We start from the raw sequence: 14,846 nt of genomic DNA, 5'->3' as shown, positions 1-14,846 counted from the left end.
ATTGCAGTTTGCCATAATAAAGACAAGATATATGTCTGGATAGATAGCTGTTGGATTTACTCATCCTTTTGGAAAATTAAGACGTGGTTCAAACACATACTTCTGTTTTGTTTCTTCTGATACAGCCAACTGTATAATCATTCCATGCACTTTGAATAACATGAGAAGCTGAGACTGACTCACTGTTTCCCGTTTCATTAGCTCAGGACAGGATGCAGATCCTATAAACACATTCCTTGAGTCTTTCTGTGACATGAAGTTCCTTGCTCCAAGTTTGCAAACCCATGGTTTTTTTATCCCTGGAATAACTGTTTATGGTCTCTCTGTTCCAGCGCTTCTGATTGCCCATATATACGCACGGAATATGGCTTCGGAGAGCAGCACCTTTGCCTCCATAACTTTCTTCTTTGGGCTACTGTAGTTATGCTTAAGCTTCTTTCAGACTAATGAACAAAATATCTATAGATCAGTAACTCACCAAGAGAGAAAGAATGGACCTAGAGTAGTGCCCTTAGAAAGACCTTGGCTGTTTAACTAGCACATTGCAACTCCAAGTGAGAAGTTCACAAAGTCAAGGGGTAAACCACATGGTGACTAGTCAACAAAAACAGCTTTTCAAGTACATAACTCTTGAGTAACTGTGTAACTCCTGAAGCCCATGAACCAAGTCAGAAGGTGTAGAGTAAATTTGTCCCTTCCATTAAAATATGTTGTCTACTAGATTAGGATTTAAGGACTGAGCACAAAAATGAGATGGTCTTTATTGATAGCCACGATTGATGAGGTGGTGAAATAAACTGCAGCTCAGGATGGAAATACAGTTTCTGGAACAGACACATGATGCATATAAGTGCAGAGCCCTCCTTCTGTCTAGTGTTTTGCTTGCAGCAGCAATGGGAGTGTACAGGGAGAGATGGACAGGAGTGTAAGGCAGCTGCACCCTTTCAACAATGATGTGCATCTTCCAAATTCCTCATACATACAACCATCCTTCAAAATCTGGCACTCCAGTTGAGTGGCAACTACATTTCTACAAATACGGTCCTGACTTCTATCAATTGCAAATGAATAAACAGTTGAGTCAGATCCTTCAAACATGTTTTCAGTCTCTGTAGGATATCAGTAAAATTCCAGGTAAGAGTAGGAAAAACATGCTCTGCAGTAGTGGATGTTGTTACAATCTGTTGGTAATGCATATAAACAGTAATACTATTGGCCTTGAAAATATCTTTCAGGAAACTAAACCAAACCAAAACCAAAACCCCCAAACTAAATGCATTTTTGTCTTTAGTGCCTACATAAAGGTATCTAGGCACTTAGAGATTCAGTGGAATTTTTCACATTAGCAGCTGGCTCTGAATCAAATCAATGAGATTTAAGCAGTTCCATCCTTCAAAGTAAAGGTCCCTGTCTTGGGTTTTTTAAGCAATTAAATACATTTAAAAGCCTGATCTTTCATATTTTTAATATTATTTCATGCAGAGGAATTTGGACACTGGCAATTATAGTCTATGAGATGTTCCAATCGTTCCATAAAAAATTCAGAACAAAATATCTACATTTTAATATGTCCCACGGCATGAATTTTTTGAGTAACTTCTATACATAAGCATCAAAATATCTTAGTTTTATACAGCTAAATTTAAGTTCTTTGGAGTTATACTTTATATTAAAATTTTAATATATGTGATAGACTAAAACTCAAGTACTTTTAAAAACAATTTTAAAAAGAACAGAAAGTGTAACTAGACAATGTATTTCTGCACTGTTACAACTGCATTTTTTAATGCAAACTTACCCTGCTTTTGGAAATATAATTGAATGTACAGGTCATAAGTGATTTCTGATAAAATATTACCTTAAAGGTATTTGCTGAAATACAAATGGAGTGAAACAATCGAGTTTGAGATTAGCTTGCTCTTTTTCTATCATTGTGTTCTAAGAGTTAAAGTAACTATCAGTGGAAAGGATAGGAAGCATCAATGGGAAAGGCTGGAAAGTTTAGTCAGTGTGTTTGTTTCTTCACTTTAGTAAAACACCAAAGACGGTGCATTTTTCGTATCTTTTTATTTCTGCTTTTGTAAAGACTTTGACAAATTGACTCTTCACACCCATGTTGGAAATTGTCAGCAGCCCACAGCAAGGTAGCACAGCTATCCATGTATTACCTGTTTTATGCAGTGGTGCTTCAAGAATATTGAACAATATGTAAAACTTTTACATTCTCCAAATCTGAAGGGGATTATTTGAACCTCATAGGAGAACTGTGCATAAAAAGGCAATGTTTTGCTCCAAGCAATGTGAACCAAGAAAGAATATATAAATACAGCCTGAGACCAATAAAGCTGTAACTGCAAATCCACTGTGGCAGTAAATGGATTCCCTTTAATAATGAAATACCACACTGGCAAAAATAAATACATAACTCAAGCTACCCCAACTCTTACTGGACTACAAAATAATGGTGTTTTAAAACAGAGAGTCCTTTCATTCTTTAGAGGTCTCTTTTCTTCTGCAACTAGGAGGGCTAAATTCTTAACTTCAAAAAAATGTGGAAACACAGACTGTCACACAGTCACTTGTTCTGGGGCTTGAAGTGAAACTCCAGATATTCCAGCACTGGCAGCAATACCACAGTTGGCAGCAGTACCAATGACCAAATTTCTCTTTATAAAACAAAGCACACGTTGGCACTGAAGCCAAGTTTCTTGGTTTGAGGAAAGAAAGAAAAACATTTATTCAATAAAGAAAACTTATTTGCCAGTAGGGAGGAAAAGAGAAGATTTCCGTTCAGTGAACAAATAGAAGGATATTCTTTGGCTGCAAAGACCTCCGCAAGTTATTAAAATCATAAATGATTTATTTTTAAAGGGAAAAAACTGTTTCCATTGACAAGAGTTGTGAGAATCTCTTCTGCAGCTCAGGTAATCTAAGAAGCTACAGCTCAGCTTTAGCCAGAGTTTTTCTTTTAGTGAATTATTTGAACTCTTCTATTCCTATTATTTCTTACCATGCATGCTGCTGCTCCCAAAGTCTGATCTAGCAAAAGTTAGTTTCCTTTGAAGCTGATGTTACTGAGTATCTCAGAGGGACATAGTTCTCTTCATGGTTCAGAGAGGCAGTAAGTCTCCTTAGGACTCACTTGAGATAGAACCTGAGTTGCATAATGTGGTGTAAGGCAAAGACACTTATCCCTTTCTCTTTCTTTCCCTCCCAACCCCTTCCATGAGTTTGGGGAGCCTTTTCCACACTTGTACCTACAATATAGGTAGCTGCTGCAGGGCTGCAACACTCTGTGCCCTTTCTGCCTTCAGTGAGTTGCAGGTAACCACCACAGCCACCATCTTCAGCAGCAGCAACAGTATGCTGAGGAATTCTTGGGATGCTGCTACTCAGATGAACAGCACTGAGCCAAATCAATATGCTCTTAGGCATTCAGATGGTTGGATCTCAAGACCCAAGGTAGGGATCCTGTCCTCATGCCTTCATATCTCTTAGATTTGGCAGAGATTTCATGTCAGTCAAGAAAATAATTCTCTTTAGGTCCTATGTCAGCACAAAACTAGCATAAAAACAGCACTGGCACAAACTCCCTGCCATATACTCCAATCAACTTGACAACAGCGTCCTTTTGTGACCCACCACTTTCTGAGTCAAGTTTGTATTAATGTGTGATCCTTTTCAGTAATGGTGAAGGCACAGTCTTGCTAAGAAGAACTTACATTTTTGCCTCCCTCATGGATGCAAATATCTAAGCTTGTCCAAATGAAGTTCCAGAAATTCATTGTCTACCATCAGATTTCTGTTGAACACCAGCCTCTGTCACTTGCAATAGGCAGAGGATGTATCATAGTCTTAAGATGTAGCAATGTAATTTCTATAAACAAAAGTTGTGACACTTAAGTTCTCCCTCTTAATAAACCATAGAACAAGAGGAAGTGGCCTCAAGTTGCTCCAAGGGAAGCTGAGGTTAAACATTGGGGAAAATTTCTTCACAGAGAGGATTGTCAAGCACTGGAATGAATTGCCCAGGGAAGGGATTGATTCTCCATCCCTGGAGCTATTTTTAGAGGTGTAGATGTGGCACTTAGGGACACGGTTTAGTGGGGGACTTGGCAGTGTGAAGTTAGCAATTGGACTCAGTGACCTTCTTAAAGGTATTTTCCAACCTAAACAGTTACAAATCCATACATGATGCTAAGATGCTACTCTTTTCCTCATCCCATGAATAAAACTGCTCTGTGGCTGGAAGCACCATGGTGTAGCTCCTGGGAGTTCCTGCATGTGAAGCCATTCCAAAACTTCCCCTTAGAGTGAGAAACAGTCATGAAGAAAAAAAATCTTGATTACTGAAACAAGTAGAGCTGACTAATGAGTCAGGCTGTTTGTCAGTTTTTCCACTGATTTTTCCCAAGAGATCACAGCGAGGGAGAAGAGCAAATACACTGCACTGCATTCTCATTGTGGCTGAAGCTTTGCCATTAGCTGCCTTGAATCGTTAAGGCACAGAGCACAAGAGTAGTACAAGAACAGGCTTTGATAGTCTTTATCTCTAGAACTCTGCTCAGGTTTCCTCCACAGAAACTGGAGGCAGGCTGTGAGAAGGAGGGATAACAAAGTTTCCCAGATCAGTGGGTCCTGAGGAGAAGAGAGCAATTCCGTGATGGCTGATTAGACAGCTCAGGTAAGAAGCTTGCTTTGAGGACTGCATTCCCAACCCATGGTACAGCAAGTACCTATACAGAAGAATCAAATAACCTTTCCATAGTTTCAACTTCTAAAATTAAAAAAAAAAAAGGAAAAAAGGAAAAAAAAAAAGAGGGCTCATTTCCATTTAAAGGGTAAAACCCCACACCCCAGCTCTAACTCTGAGGAGCCCAGAGCCTGTCACTTCTGGGGCACCTTGCTGAAGTCATTTCCTTGCCCTATTCTGGTGGCCCCTTGCATCCTGTTGGTTGCATGATGGCAGCTCTCTCAGGGAGGCACTCTCTCTCTACCTTTAACATGAAGCAGCTGTGATTTTCACCAAGGCCACTTTACTCAACCCAAAAAAGAGCCAGATGAGGTCTCTTATTGTTTGTTTTGCTCTTCTGTTCCTCTTTTGTGTTATCCACTACTACCTGGGTTCCCTTGCTGCTCATAAATGTCCTTTTTAAAAGTATCCCAAGCTTACAGTATGAAAGCTGGTGATGTATAGCATATTCTAAAGAAAGATTGCCTCTGTTCAAAAACCCTCCTGACCTCGTGACCAAAGAAGAACAAAATAACGTATTAACAAAAACACAGTTCACTGCCAAAGAAAAGGAGTTCCTGTAAGGACTGAAACAATAAATCTCCTCTGCACTGAACTCCCAGAGGGAGTATGTTGTGTTTCCTCCTGTTCTTTATCAAAGTCCCCAAAATAAGCAGGAATGGGCAGTGACTAGGCACAGTCTCTACACACCTTTTTCCATGGAGTAATTAAGGCCTGCCCCAGAGTGAGAGCACACTCCCCGCCCAGCTGTGTAAGGGAGAGCTGGCAGCATAACCACCACTACCACCAAGCATGAAGCTCCTGGGGATTGCCTTCTTTTTCTTAGCTGTACTCTGTGTTTGCACTGTGGGAGGTAAGTTCTTTGGCTTTCTTGGATAGACTTGTCACATCTGTGGGGTGTTTTGTGAGCAAAAGCTTAGCTGCCAGTAGCTGGATTTTTTTTTTTTGTTCCACTGCAGTGATTGAAAGACTGTGTTTTGGAGGAAAAGAAGGTACTAACTGGTAGTTGAGTTATATGTGTTCTGTAAAAAACCTTCCTGCCATTGTATTTTTGTGACAGCTTTATTTCTAGGTGTCATGAAGCTCCTAATTCTGAGAGGAATTAAAAGCAGAGGTATATCTACAAAAGTTTTCAGTTTTCTTTTTCTTCTGAGAAATGAAGAATCTTTTGTAGAGATGGTTGGGGGGGAGGGGGGAAAGGGGGGTGGATTTGAAATGCCTGCAAGATTTTGCAATTACTGCTCTTGCAAATCAGATTTATCCTGATGGATTTCCCTGGCACTATGCCAGCAATAACTTTAGCCAATGCTCTCTCTCAGAACTTATCTTAGTTTTGCTTCCAAAGATATAGGGGCTTACAACATTTATCAAGTGTCAAATAATGAGGGATGCAAGCCTAGAGGTGATATTAGTTACTAAGTGTAATGCTGTTTAAACATGAATCTCAAATGCACAGATTCCATCAAACTTTTTGATGTTCACGTGGTCACTGAACTGATGTTTTTATTATTCTTTGGCTTGAAATATGGTGCTTTTAAAGTGGAATTAACTAGTAAAGCCTGCAAGGGTGAGAGAAACTGTAACAAGGGCCAAAGTCTATCATCACCTTTGTCAAAAGATACATTTGAAATAAGATCTGCCTTTTGTCTGTACCTTCATTTGCTGGCCCTCAGGGCCAAAGCTTCCACAAATGCCTATAGATTGCCTGCAAGGGACCTATGAATCAGAACTTTAAAAATTGATAATGAATAGATATCTATCTAATAGATAGGTATCTAACAGAAAATAGATAATAGATTAACTGATCTAAGCAAAGTTAATCAACTTTTGCTCAGGTTATGTGTTAAAATCTAGTTTTTTGTGGTATATCTTATGCTATTGGTTGGGTTCATTGCTGTTAGGAAAACAGATCAAAAAAGGAGATTAAAAATAAGCTTGTGCCACAGAAAGAATTGCTTTTAAAACTATGTTAAGTAAGTACAAGCCCTGAAAGTCTGTGTTGAAGTACTATTTATTCTCTGTCTGCTACTCCTAGTAAAAATAGCCTTCCTGTCATTGTTGAAGCTCTAATTTCACAATTTCTGAAAAGCAAAGTGGAGTTGCATCAAAAAGAGCATATTTAACACAACAGTCCGTGTAGCTTACCAGAAAGCAACATGCAAAGGTGGGAGGAATTCTGTCAATTTTATACAATCCTTTCTTTAAAAAGGACTTTCCCTCCTCTGCATGATATGAATGTGCCAGAACTGATGACAGTGAATAAGCAAATTTTATATATGATACATTTGTTCTGAACAATTTTTTTTCTGTAAAAGTCTATTTTTTAATGCTTTATTGCAAGGTAGATAGGGTAGTGAAATTCTGCTGGTAAATTCACATTAGAAAATAAGAATATTTGTGGGGAAATTTGGAGTATGTCTCTACCTTGTGAAAGTAAAGGTACATGATTTGGTCAAGCTTCCTTCAGGCCACCCCATGCATCAGCCTGTTAAGACAGAAGTGGTTTTATTGTCTGCTTTATGAGGGTGGACCAAAGTCTTTGTGGTCTCTAAAGTGTCTTGGTCTGTAACAGCAGGATTTTGTAATTTGAAGAGGGGAACTGATGGTAAGGAGGCTAACACCAATCTCCCTCATGTTCTCTCCTTTTTTTGAGCACTTAAGACAGCAAGACTTTTCTCCAGTTGCTTAGAAACACCTTTAGTATTTTAAAATTATGCTCAGTAAAATTTAGAGAAGGTCAAATCACTCCCTACTGTTTTAATACTCCCTCCCCCAGGTTTTGGGGTAGGTTGTCTTCAAAGCTTACAAAGGCAAGTAATCTGTGGGCTTGCAACCTTTTCATGTAACACACACAAGTTGCTTGTCTTTGTAGCTTTTGTATATCATACAGATATGAACAAGGATGTTTCTACTGTGGTTAGTAAAGAACATACCGAGTCTCCTGTGGGGCTTCCGAATTTCTTGCTTTGTCTTCAGCCTGTATTCTGGCAGTGCTTTTCTTGGCAATTTTCTAATTCTTCTTGGGACTTTGCATGCTCAAAAGCCCCCAGTGTTTTGATGAGATCTCCCCTCTGTCAACACATTACTAGAGGCTCGGTTATGTACATATGTGGAGATTGATAGCCTCCTGACAACTTGGCCCTCCTCTCAAGCCTTTTCTCAACCCTTTGCAAGTAAAATGACATGCTTAAAATAAGCATGCTCATCTCAAGGTGTTCAGTCCTCCTGGCATATTGCCCTTTATTCTTACCTGTTCCAAAACAACTCAAGTAGAAATGGTTTCTGGGTTGATTCATAGCATTTCCAGCTTCAAACAGCACTGGAATGTGTCAAAATGCACAGTCAAATTATAGTAATCAAATATGAATGGTCTTGAGTTTGCATTAAGAGGTAATTACTTTCAAAGTGTGTAAAGGTGAAGTTTGTTCTTCTGAAAGATGAGGGCAGAGGACTTGGTATGTGCTTATAATGTAAATGCTGAGAGAGAACACCTTCCTGTGCCTTGGTCTTTCAATACAGCTTGGCTGTGGCTACCCAGCATAGCAGATGTCCTCCACAAAGTGCTTGTAGCACATCACAGCATCCTTTCCACTCAGGCACCCAGGCTGGTTTCTTGCAGAAATGACAGTAGAAAAGTGTGGGTTGTGCTCCCCTTAGCACCAGTCTGGGGGCATTCAGGTTATGCACTCAAATGTAGGAGCTGGAACTACTGGCTGGTGTTGAAGACTCACAGTGGGTGGGTTTATTAACGTCCGTTTACTACTGACCCCTGTTGACAGCTAACAGTAACTTTATCCGAGTGCTCTGTCAAAGTCGATGGCATTACAAAAAAACCAGAGTGATTTTCATTTTGGAAATACGGGAGCAAATCTTGGCATTGAGAACCTGGCTCAAACGCTGGTGAAATCATTTGGACCAATTCCATTACACTGTGGATCAGCCCTAAAGCGTTTTCCAGCCCCCATCCCCATTAAGGGAGTGCTGTGGAGCATCCCAATCCTACGATACAGATAATTAATCCTGACTCCCAGCCTGGCAGCTTGAGAAAAGTTTCACTAAACCAGGGCTCATATAGTGATTACATATATTTGCAGGTGCCTGAACTCTGCTCTTCTTGATGTAAACTAAAAGAGGATAGCCTTTTCCTTTTCCATCTTCTGTGCTCACAAGCCTTCAGGTCTTTTAAAAATTCATTTTAAAAATTAAATACTAACTAAACTGTTTTTAGCAGTTAGAGTTTTTGAGCAGTCTTCCCTCACTTTGGGTTATTATTCACATATTTTCTCTGGAAGACCAGCAAGGCACAGACTGTCACAGTTGGATCATTGTCTCATCTCCGAAAATTTGAGAATAGACTTTGCATAAGGCTTTCTTGCACCTTTAACTTGCTTGAGCCCAACTTTGAATGTCTTGAGAGTTTTTATGTTGTGAAAAAAACCATGGTTTGCATATTTGCTGTTCCTAGCATTTTGCAAAACTAGCTTTGTCAAAAATCAAGCCTTTAATATATTGAATTTTCATTCCTATGCAGTCTTATTTTGTTCTCTTTTTTTTTTCCCTGCTGCCACATTCCTTTCTTTCGTTAGATCTTTTACATATAGGTCCATGGATGGCCTATATGGATTTTAAAAGTGTTTTTATTACTGGACAGAAGAAAACTGCTTGTTCTATCTCCAGACCTGAAGAGAAGTTTACTGCATTTGCTGAGGGTAAAAGCAGATGGCTTGATACCTGCTTGAATGTGATTTATAGCCAAAATAAATGGAAACTGAACGTGAAGGGCAAGTTGCCTGCAGCATTCAGCTCCAACCCTGAGAATATATAAGGACATGTCCAACAAATGGTCTCTTCTGAAAATTTACCAGACTGTTTTCTTTTTTATTTAGCTGTCTCTTTTTATCTGTAGGTAAAGCCAGAGTTCTTATTAATATTTATTCCACTGTAAATTGGGGGTAAAAAAGATCAACCACAGCTTAGTTTTGTTTGGTTTTGCAGGTTTTTTTTCCTAACTAGAAAAAATACCTTGAATTTGGGCTCAAATTGTTAATACATCTGAGTCCTATGTGAAAAATCTGAAAAAGTAGAAATTAAAAATAATCTTCAAAAAACTCTTAACCTAGGGAAAGGAATATTGTTAGCTGATACTATTCAATAGCCACAATAACTTAAAAGTCTAAAGACAGTAAAATTGCATGGAAAGCTATCCTTGTTACTTGTGGCCCTCACAAAGTGGTGGTGGAGGGGCTGTTGTTTGTTTGTATTTTTTGCTGCAACAACTCAAGGAAGACCCTTTAATGTGTTGGGTTTTTTTCAAAAGACAGACAATGTTGTACTTGTGTGTAATAGCTGTTATTTCCAAATACAAGCTGAGAATTAAAAACTTGGCTCCCTTGGAAGACAAACATCTCCTTTTGGTTTCAGTTAGCACTCTAAAAGTAGGTGTCCTGGATTTAACTGAAGGGGTCAAACCTCTGAGTTGCACTGTGCCCTGCCATGGATGTCAGCATCTTTGTTCCAGGAGTTGAGATACTGGGTAGTGGTACTTTGGCAATCATCTGGTGAAAATTGGCCCTTGGATGCTCTAACAGTGGCATCCTGTATCAGCCAGACCTACCTGCAATAGAAAAAGTGGTTTTGACACAATTTAATACAGTGCTGTCTCTACACTGTGCCTTCTGACCCTACCCATGTGAGAAAACTGTGCTGATTATCATTTGCTGATATAATGGCTTGGGATAAAATTCAGCAAGTGTGATCTGCTGGGGTATTGTAGAATTGAGGTAGGAAGCCCCCTGCTGCCACATGCACCTGTACTAGGAGTTCGTCTGGAGGGATCCAAATTAATTCAGAAAGGTTTTGGGTTTTTTTCCTCAGCAGTCAGGGTAGACATCCCCTTTCAGGCCAGACTAGTAACAGGGCAAGGATTTTCTGACTGCTTTTATGTGAAAAGTGGGTGCTTTCCTGACTTTGATACAGGTGCAAATCCTATCCTATTTACCAATAGAACATTTTTACAACAATATCTATCTATCTATCTATCTATCTATCTATCTATCTATCTATCTATCTATCTATCTATCTATCTATTTATCTAATCTATCCATCCATCTATCTAGTCTGCCTATCTATCTGTCTATATCTATCTATCTATCTATTTATTTGGCACTAACATGTTCCTCAGTGTTAGCTGCATGTTGTAGAAAGCAATGCATCTCAGGTTTCCAAAACTCCAAAGGAAGTGGCATTTATTTTTACACCATATTTGTCTGCTGTAACCTTTCTGCCTTATCACTCTAACTAAATAATGTGTTTTGCTGGGATCGGAGCACTATCCCACATAGACAGCACCTTGCTGTCTGAAGATTTCTTCAAGATAAGAAATCGTTCCAAAAAACACATTCAGTTTGTCTTAATGGTGTTATTTCTCAGTGTGGTACTTGATTTGAGGAGTGACAATGTAATCAAAACTTTAGTGTTAAATTATTTCAATCCATGGTTATAGTAATGAGGTGTTTATATTTCCTGCAGATTTCTTCTTTCATGATCTTTAGAAGGAGATCAATGTTATTTTTGGGCTTGACTGATTTGTCTGTTGCGGTAACAACTGATAAGAATGGAAAAGCTTTAGATTTTAGTTGGTCTGAGGAAAACTGTGCCATGAGATTTACAAACCTCCCTGGCTGAATGTGTTTTTCATTACACAGTAATTACTTGAGGTGATCAGAACCTCATATTTCTTTGGGTTTTATTAGTTTTTCTACTTATTCTCAACATTGCGTCTTGGGCTTTATTTGAAATACAGGGTTGATAACCTTCTAAATCTTAGTACATGGGGTGATATCTTTCCCAGTGTGAGGACAGTCTGATGTCATCTTTCTAGACAGATGAATTATTCCTCTGCATCTCAGCATGGGTTATATATTACAGCAATATAGATGATGTAAATATCAGTGTTTGCAAACTCATTCAAAGGTTGTGAAAGCAAAAATGTCACCAAACATTGTTAGGTGAAATGGCAAAAGTAGGTGAGGATTATCCTCAAGAAATGTGAGATTCAAATAATTTCTCCCCAAATTCCTGGTCTCACGTCCAGTAGAGAAAGGCAACTTTGGATGTGATACATGGCTAATGCTTCCATGGCCATTCAAAGTCCCCAAAATCCAGAACTGGGCCTTTTTCTTTTCCTAGGAATTACAGACTCTCTGAAACTCTTGCCAAGTTGTCAAACCTCATTTGCTCTTGACTCCTACAGAGGGTCAAAAAGGCGGAAATTCATGGCAAGATGAAATGTTTGGGGCCAGTGTGCAATTCCTTTGTAGTTGCCCATTCCTGCACAGGACTGTTAAAATCTCTTTCTGAAAACTATTGAATTCTTTGAATAATGGAGGTTTCTGGTCATCCTACTTACTGTATTTTGACACAAAACACATAGCTCTTGGAAACTGCAGCTGCACCAAAAGCTGGCTGGTTAGAAAACCTCTTCCAGCAGAGCAATTTTAGGTTCTTTTTAGGAAGGTTTTTTCCTTAGATGAGTAGTGCATTAATATATTTACTGTAATCAGAAGACAACAAATGTATTTAACAAACTATCTGGCTTGCAACAACTCACTGGTTTCTCACATGTAACAAAAGAAAGAACTTAATAGACACCTATGCCAAATAACCCAACTCCCAAGATGTGCTAATGACAGAAAGGGAAGCACACCTACTAGAGGCAAAAATCCTCCCAGTGCAGGACTGGTTTTTGTTTGTTTGTTTGTTTGTTTTTAGCCTGTCTAGTTCAAGTGGCTCCAGAGGATTCTATTATTTCCCTGTTGCATGTCATTCCCTGTGCTACTGGAGTCATGTGGCTGGTATGTCTTAATGCTCTTGAATTTAGATGTACTAGTACACGATTTATCTTATTGGTTTAGAGATGTTTTCTTGTAGTGCCTTCTCTGCTTCCTCCCTAATTGCTTTCACCTTGCAATTCCAAGAGTTGGCAGAAAATGCTGCTTTCCAGATGCAAAATGGAAAATGGGGATTGACCATTTATGAAAGAAAAGGTTGAAGAAGAGCAGAAAGGTTTGTGTAGGAATGGAACAGCTTATTCACAATAGTAGTTTGTCATGGGGAATAAAATTACTTTATTGCCAGTAAAAGTACAAGCAATGTCTATAACTGTTCACCAGCATGACATGACTAGTTCCCAACTCACCATGACTTCCCAGGGCACTGACTGGGACCTTGCATTTTGACAAGCCTGAGCATCCTGAATGTGGACCACTAGGAAGCTGATTATCAGCATGGAGCTGGCATGGCTATTGCAGCAGTTCCCACTGCTCTTTGATAGGTCCTCAGTGCTAACACTCTGTTTCAAGTGCTCTCCAGTAAAAATTTTGTTTTTTTAATAGGACTATTTTGTACATAATGCATGTGAGAAAAGACTTTAAGTTATGCATCTGATCTTAGTGATTGTATGAGAGTGGTGGAAATTCAAAATAATAAGATAATCAGCTTGGCAAGATACTCAAAGACAAGGAGGTCTTCATTAGCTATATGTGCCAATTAGAGAAATGAGATATTGTTAAAGTGTGCCCTTTATCCTTGCACATAAAGTAACTCCAGTGAGACTATACTCCAGAGTACAGTCAGGCTTGCAAAACCCAGTGGGGGCCTTCTGTTTGGGATAGTCTGTACCATTTAAACTTTGTTCTAGGCAGTGTGGAAAAGATGAAGAGAGTCTCAGTGGACCATTGACCATGGAATTACATTAATTATAGAAGCAATTTACAGTGTTTCCATAGAGTTTTCTGGCAGGAACTGTTTTTTGATGCTCCAGAGTCTTTCAGGGCTTTGTCAGGAACAGAGTGGCATGGGTGGTTGTGGCTGAAATGGGTGTCTGGGCTGGTCCCGGATGTTCTAAAAATAAATACATCATAGCAGAGACTGCAGTGACCCTTTCCTGAATTATACAGTTAGTCATGTTGCTGGAGATGCATTTGGATCACAAACATAAAACGGAAGAACTATAGAAGACTTTACTAACTGCTGCAGCACATTGCAAAGGAGAGCTATCATTGACTTGGGCTCAGCTTCCCCTCTGGCTGTTTTATATCTGCCCTACCCTAACATGCTCTTTCCAGGGAAACAAAAATAGGCTTGCAAATAGCATGGTAAGGAAAAAGTATTGTAAGCATTACCCAGACAAGGACATAGTTTTCTCTCCGCCTTCTGGGTGGGGGTGACCAACACTCTTACTCCTTCCTGTTGCAGGGGAAGGGGCTCTCCTTTATTCGTTTTCTTGTTCTGCTCAGCAATGCACAATATTTAAAAAGCTTTTGATTATAAAATTGCACCCATTAAAGGCATTTTCCAAATTTATTTAGCATGACTAACACAAGGAGGGGGTGGCTGTTCGTTTTTCATACTATAAAATAGCCCTTAAAAACTCCTACCTTTTATCTTACACATGGACAAACAAATATATCACCATCAACAGGAGACAATCTGGCGGCTTAAATAGCTTTAAAGGGTTTAATTAAAACCTATTAAATAGGTTTAACAGGTTTAAATAAAGAGAAGTGCAGAGCTTGGAGCCTTCATTCGAGGCAGGCTGGAGTGCTGATGAGCATGCTGAGCACTTTTATTGTTTTATGGAGTGCAAGCGATGTACTCATCCCTCTGTAGTACACAGTAATAAAGATATCCACCAAGCTTCACACAGGAGCAGAAGGAGCACTGAGAAAGCTTGTGATTAAAAGCTTTTGATAGGGAGTTTGCATTTCTTCTGAGGCAATAAAAACCCCCATCAAGATGGCTAGTTAAGTGCCCAGATTTCTGTCCACACATGCAGAGAGGCAAATCGTGCAGTGCTTGGGTTGTTTAAAATTCTCAATAACACAGGAGTAATCATTCAACCCTTCTCATTAATGTTTTGATGAGGGGAGCCCCTAACAACCTACAGCTACATTAGCTGAGGTTGGTCCTTGGCAGCTGCTTTGTCAGTGTTTCTCTGTGCAGTGGGTCCCAATGCAGGAGCTGTTTGCTGGGTCCTTTGAGCAGGATTTGTGGAAACAGTGCTATTTGCTTGAGGAATTAGTTATTCCCAGCA

The 14,846-nt window shown here is 39.3% G+C and overlaps 1 protein-coding gene across 5 annotated transcripts in view; it reads left to right on the top strand.

Annotated features, from left to right (window-relative positions):
• Positions 1–5,435: 5,435 nt before the first annotated feature.
• EMCN (endomucin) overlaps positions 5,436–14,846 on the top strand; it is a 58,411-nt gene continuing 49,000 nt past the window's right edge. For 2 of the 5 annotated variants that reach the window (XM_071555917.1, XM_071555916.1), the window contains exon 1: positions 5,437–5,606. In XM_071555917.1, the coding sequence (XP_071412018.1) occupies positions 5,546–5,606 (61 nt within the window). In that variant the 5' untranslated portion in view covers positions 5,437–5,545. Of the gene's footprint in view, positions 5,607–14,846 lie in introns of all 5 variants that reach the window. The other 3 variants (XR_011697886.1, XM_071555915.1, XM_071555918.1) reach the window with 2 other exon arrangements.

This window comes from Pithys albifrons, chromosome 5, assembly GCF_047495875.1.
Source record: "Pithys albifrons albifrons isolate INPA30051 chromosome 5, PitAlb_v1, whole genome shotgun sequence".
Taxonomy (NCBI): Eukaryota; Metazoa; Chordata; class Aves; order Passeriformes; family Thamnophilidae; genus Pithys; species Pithys albifrons.
This window is presented reverse-complemented; position numbering and strand designations above follow the sequence as displayed.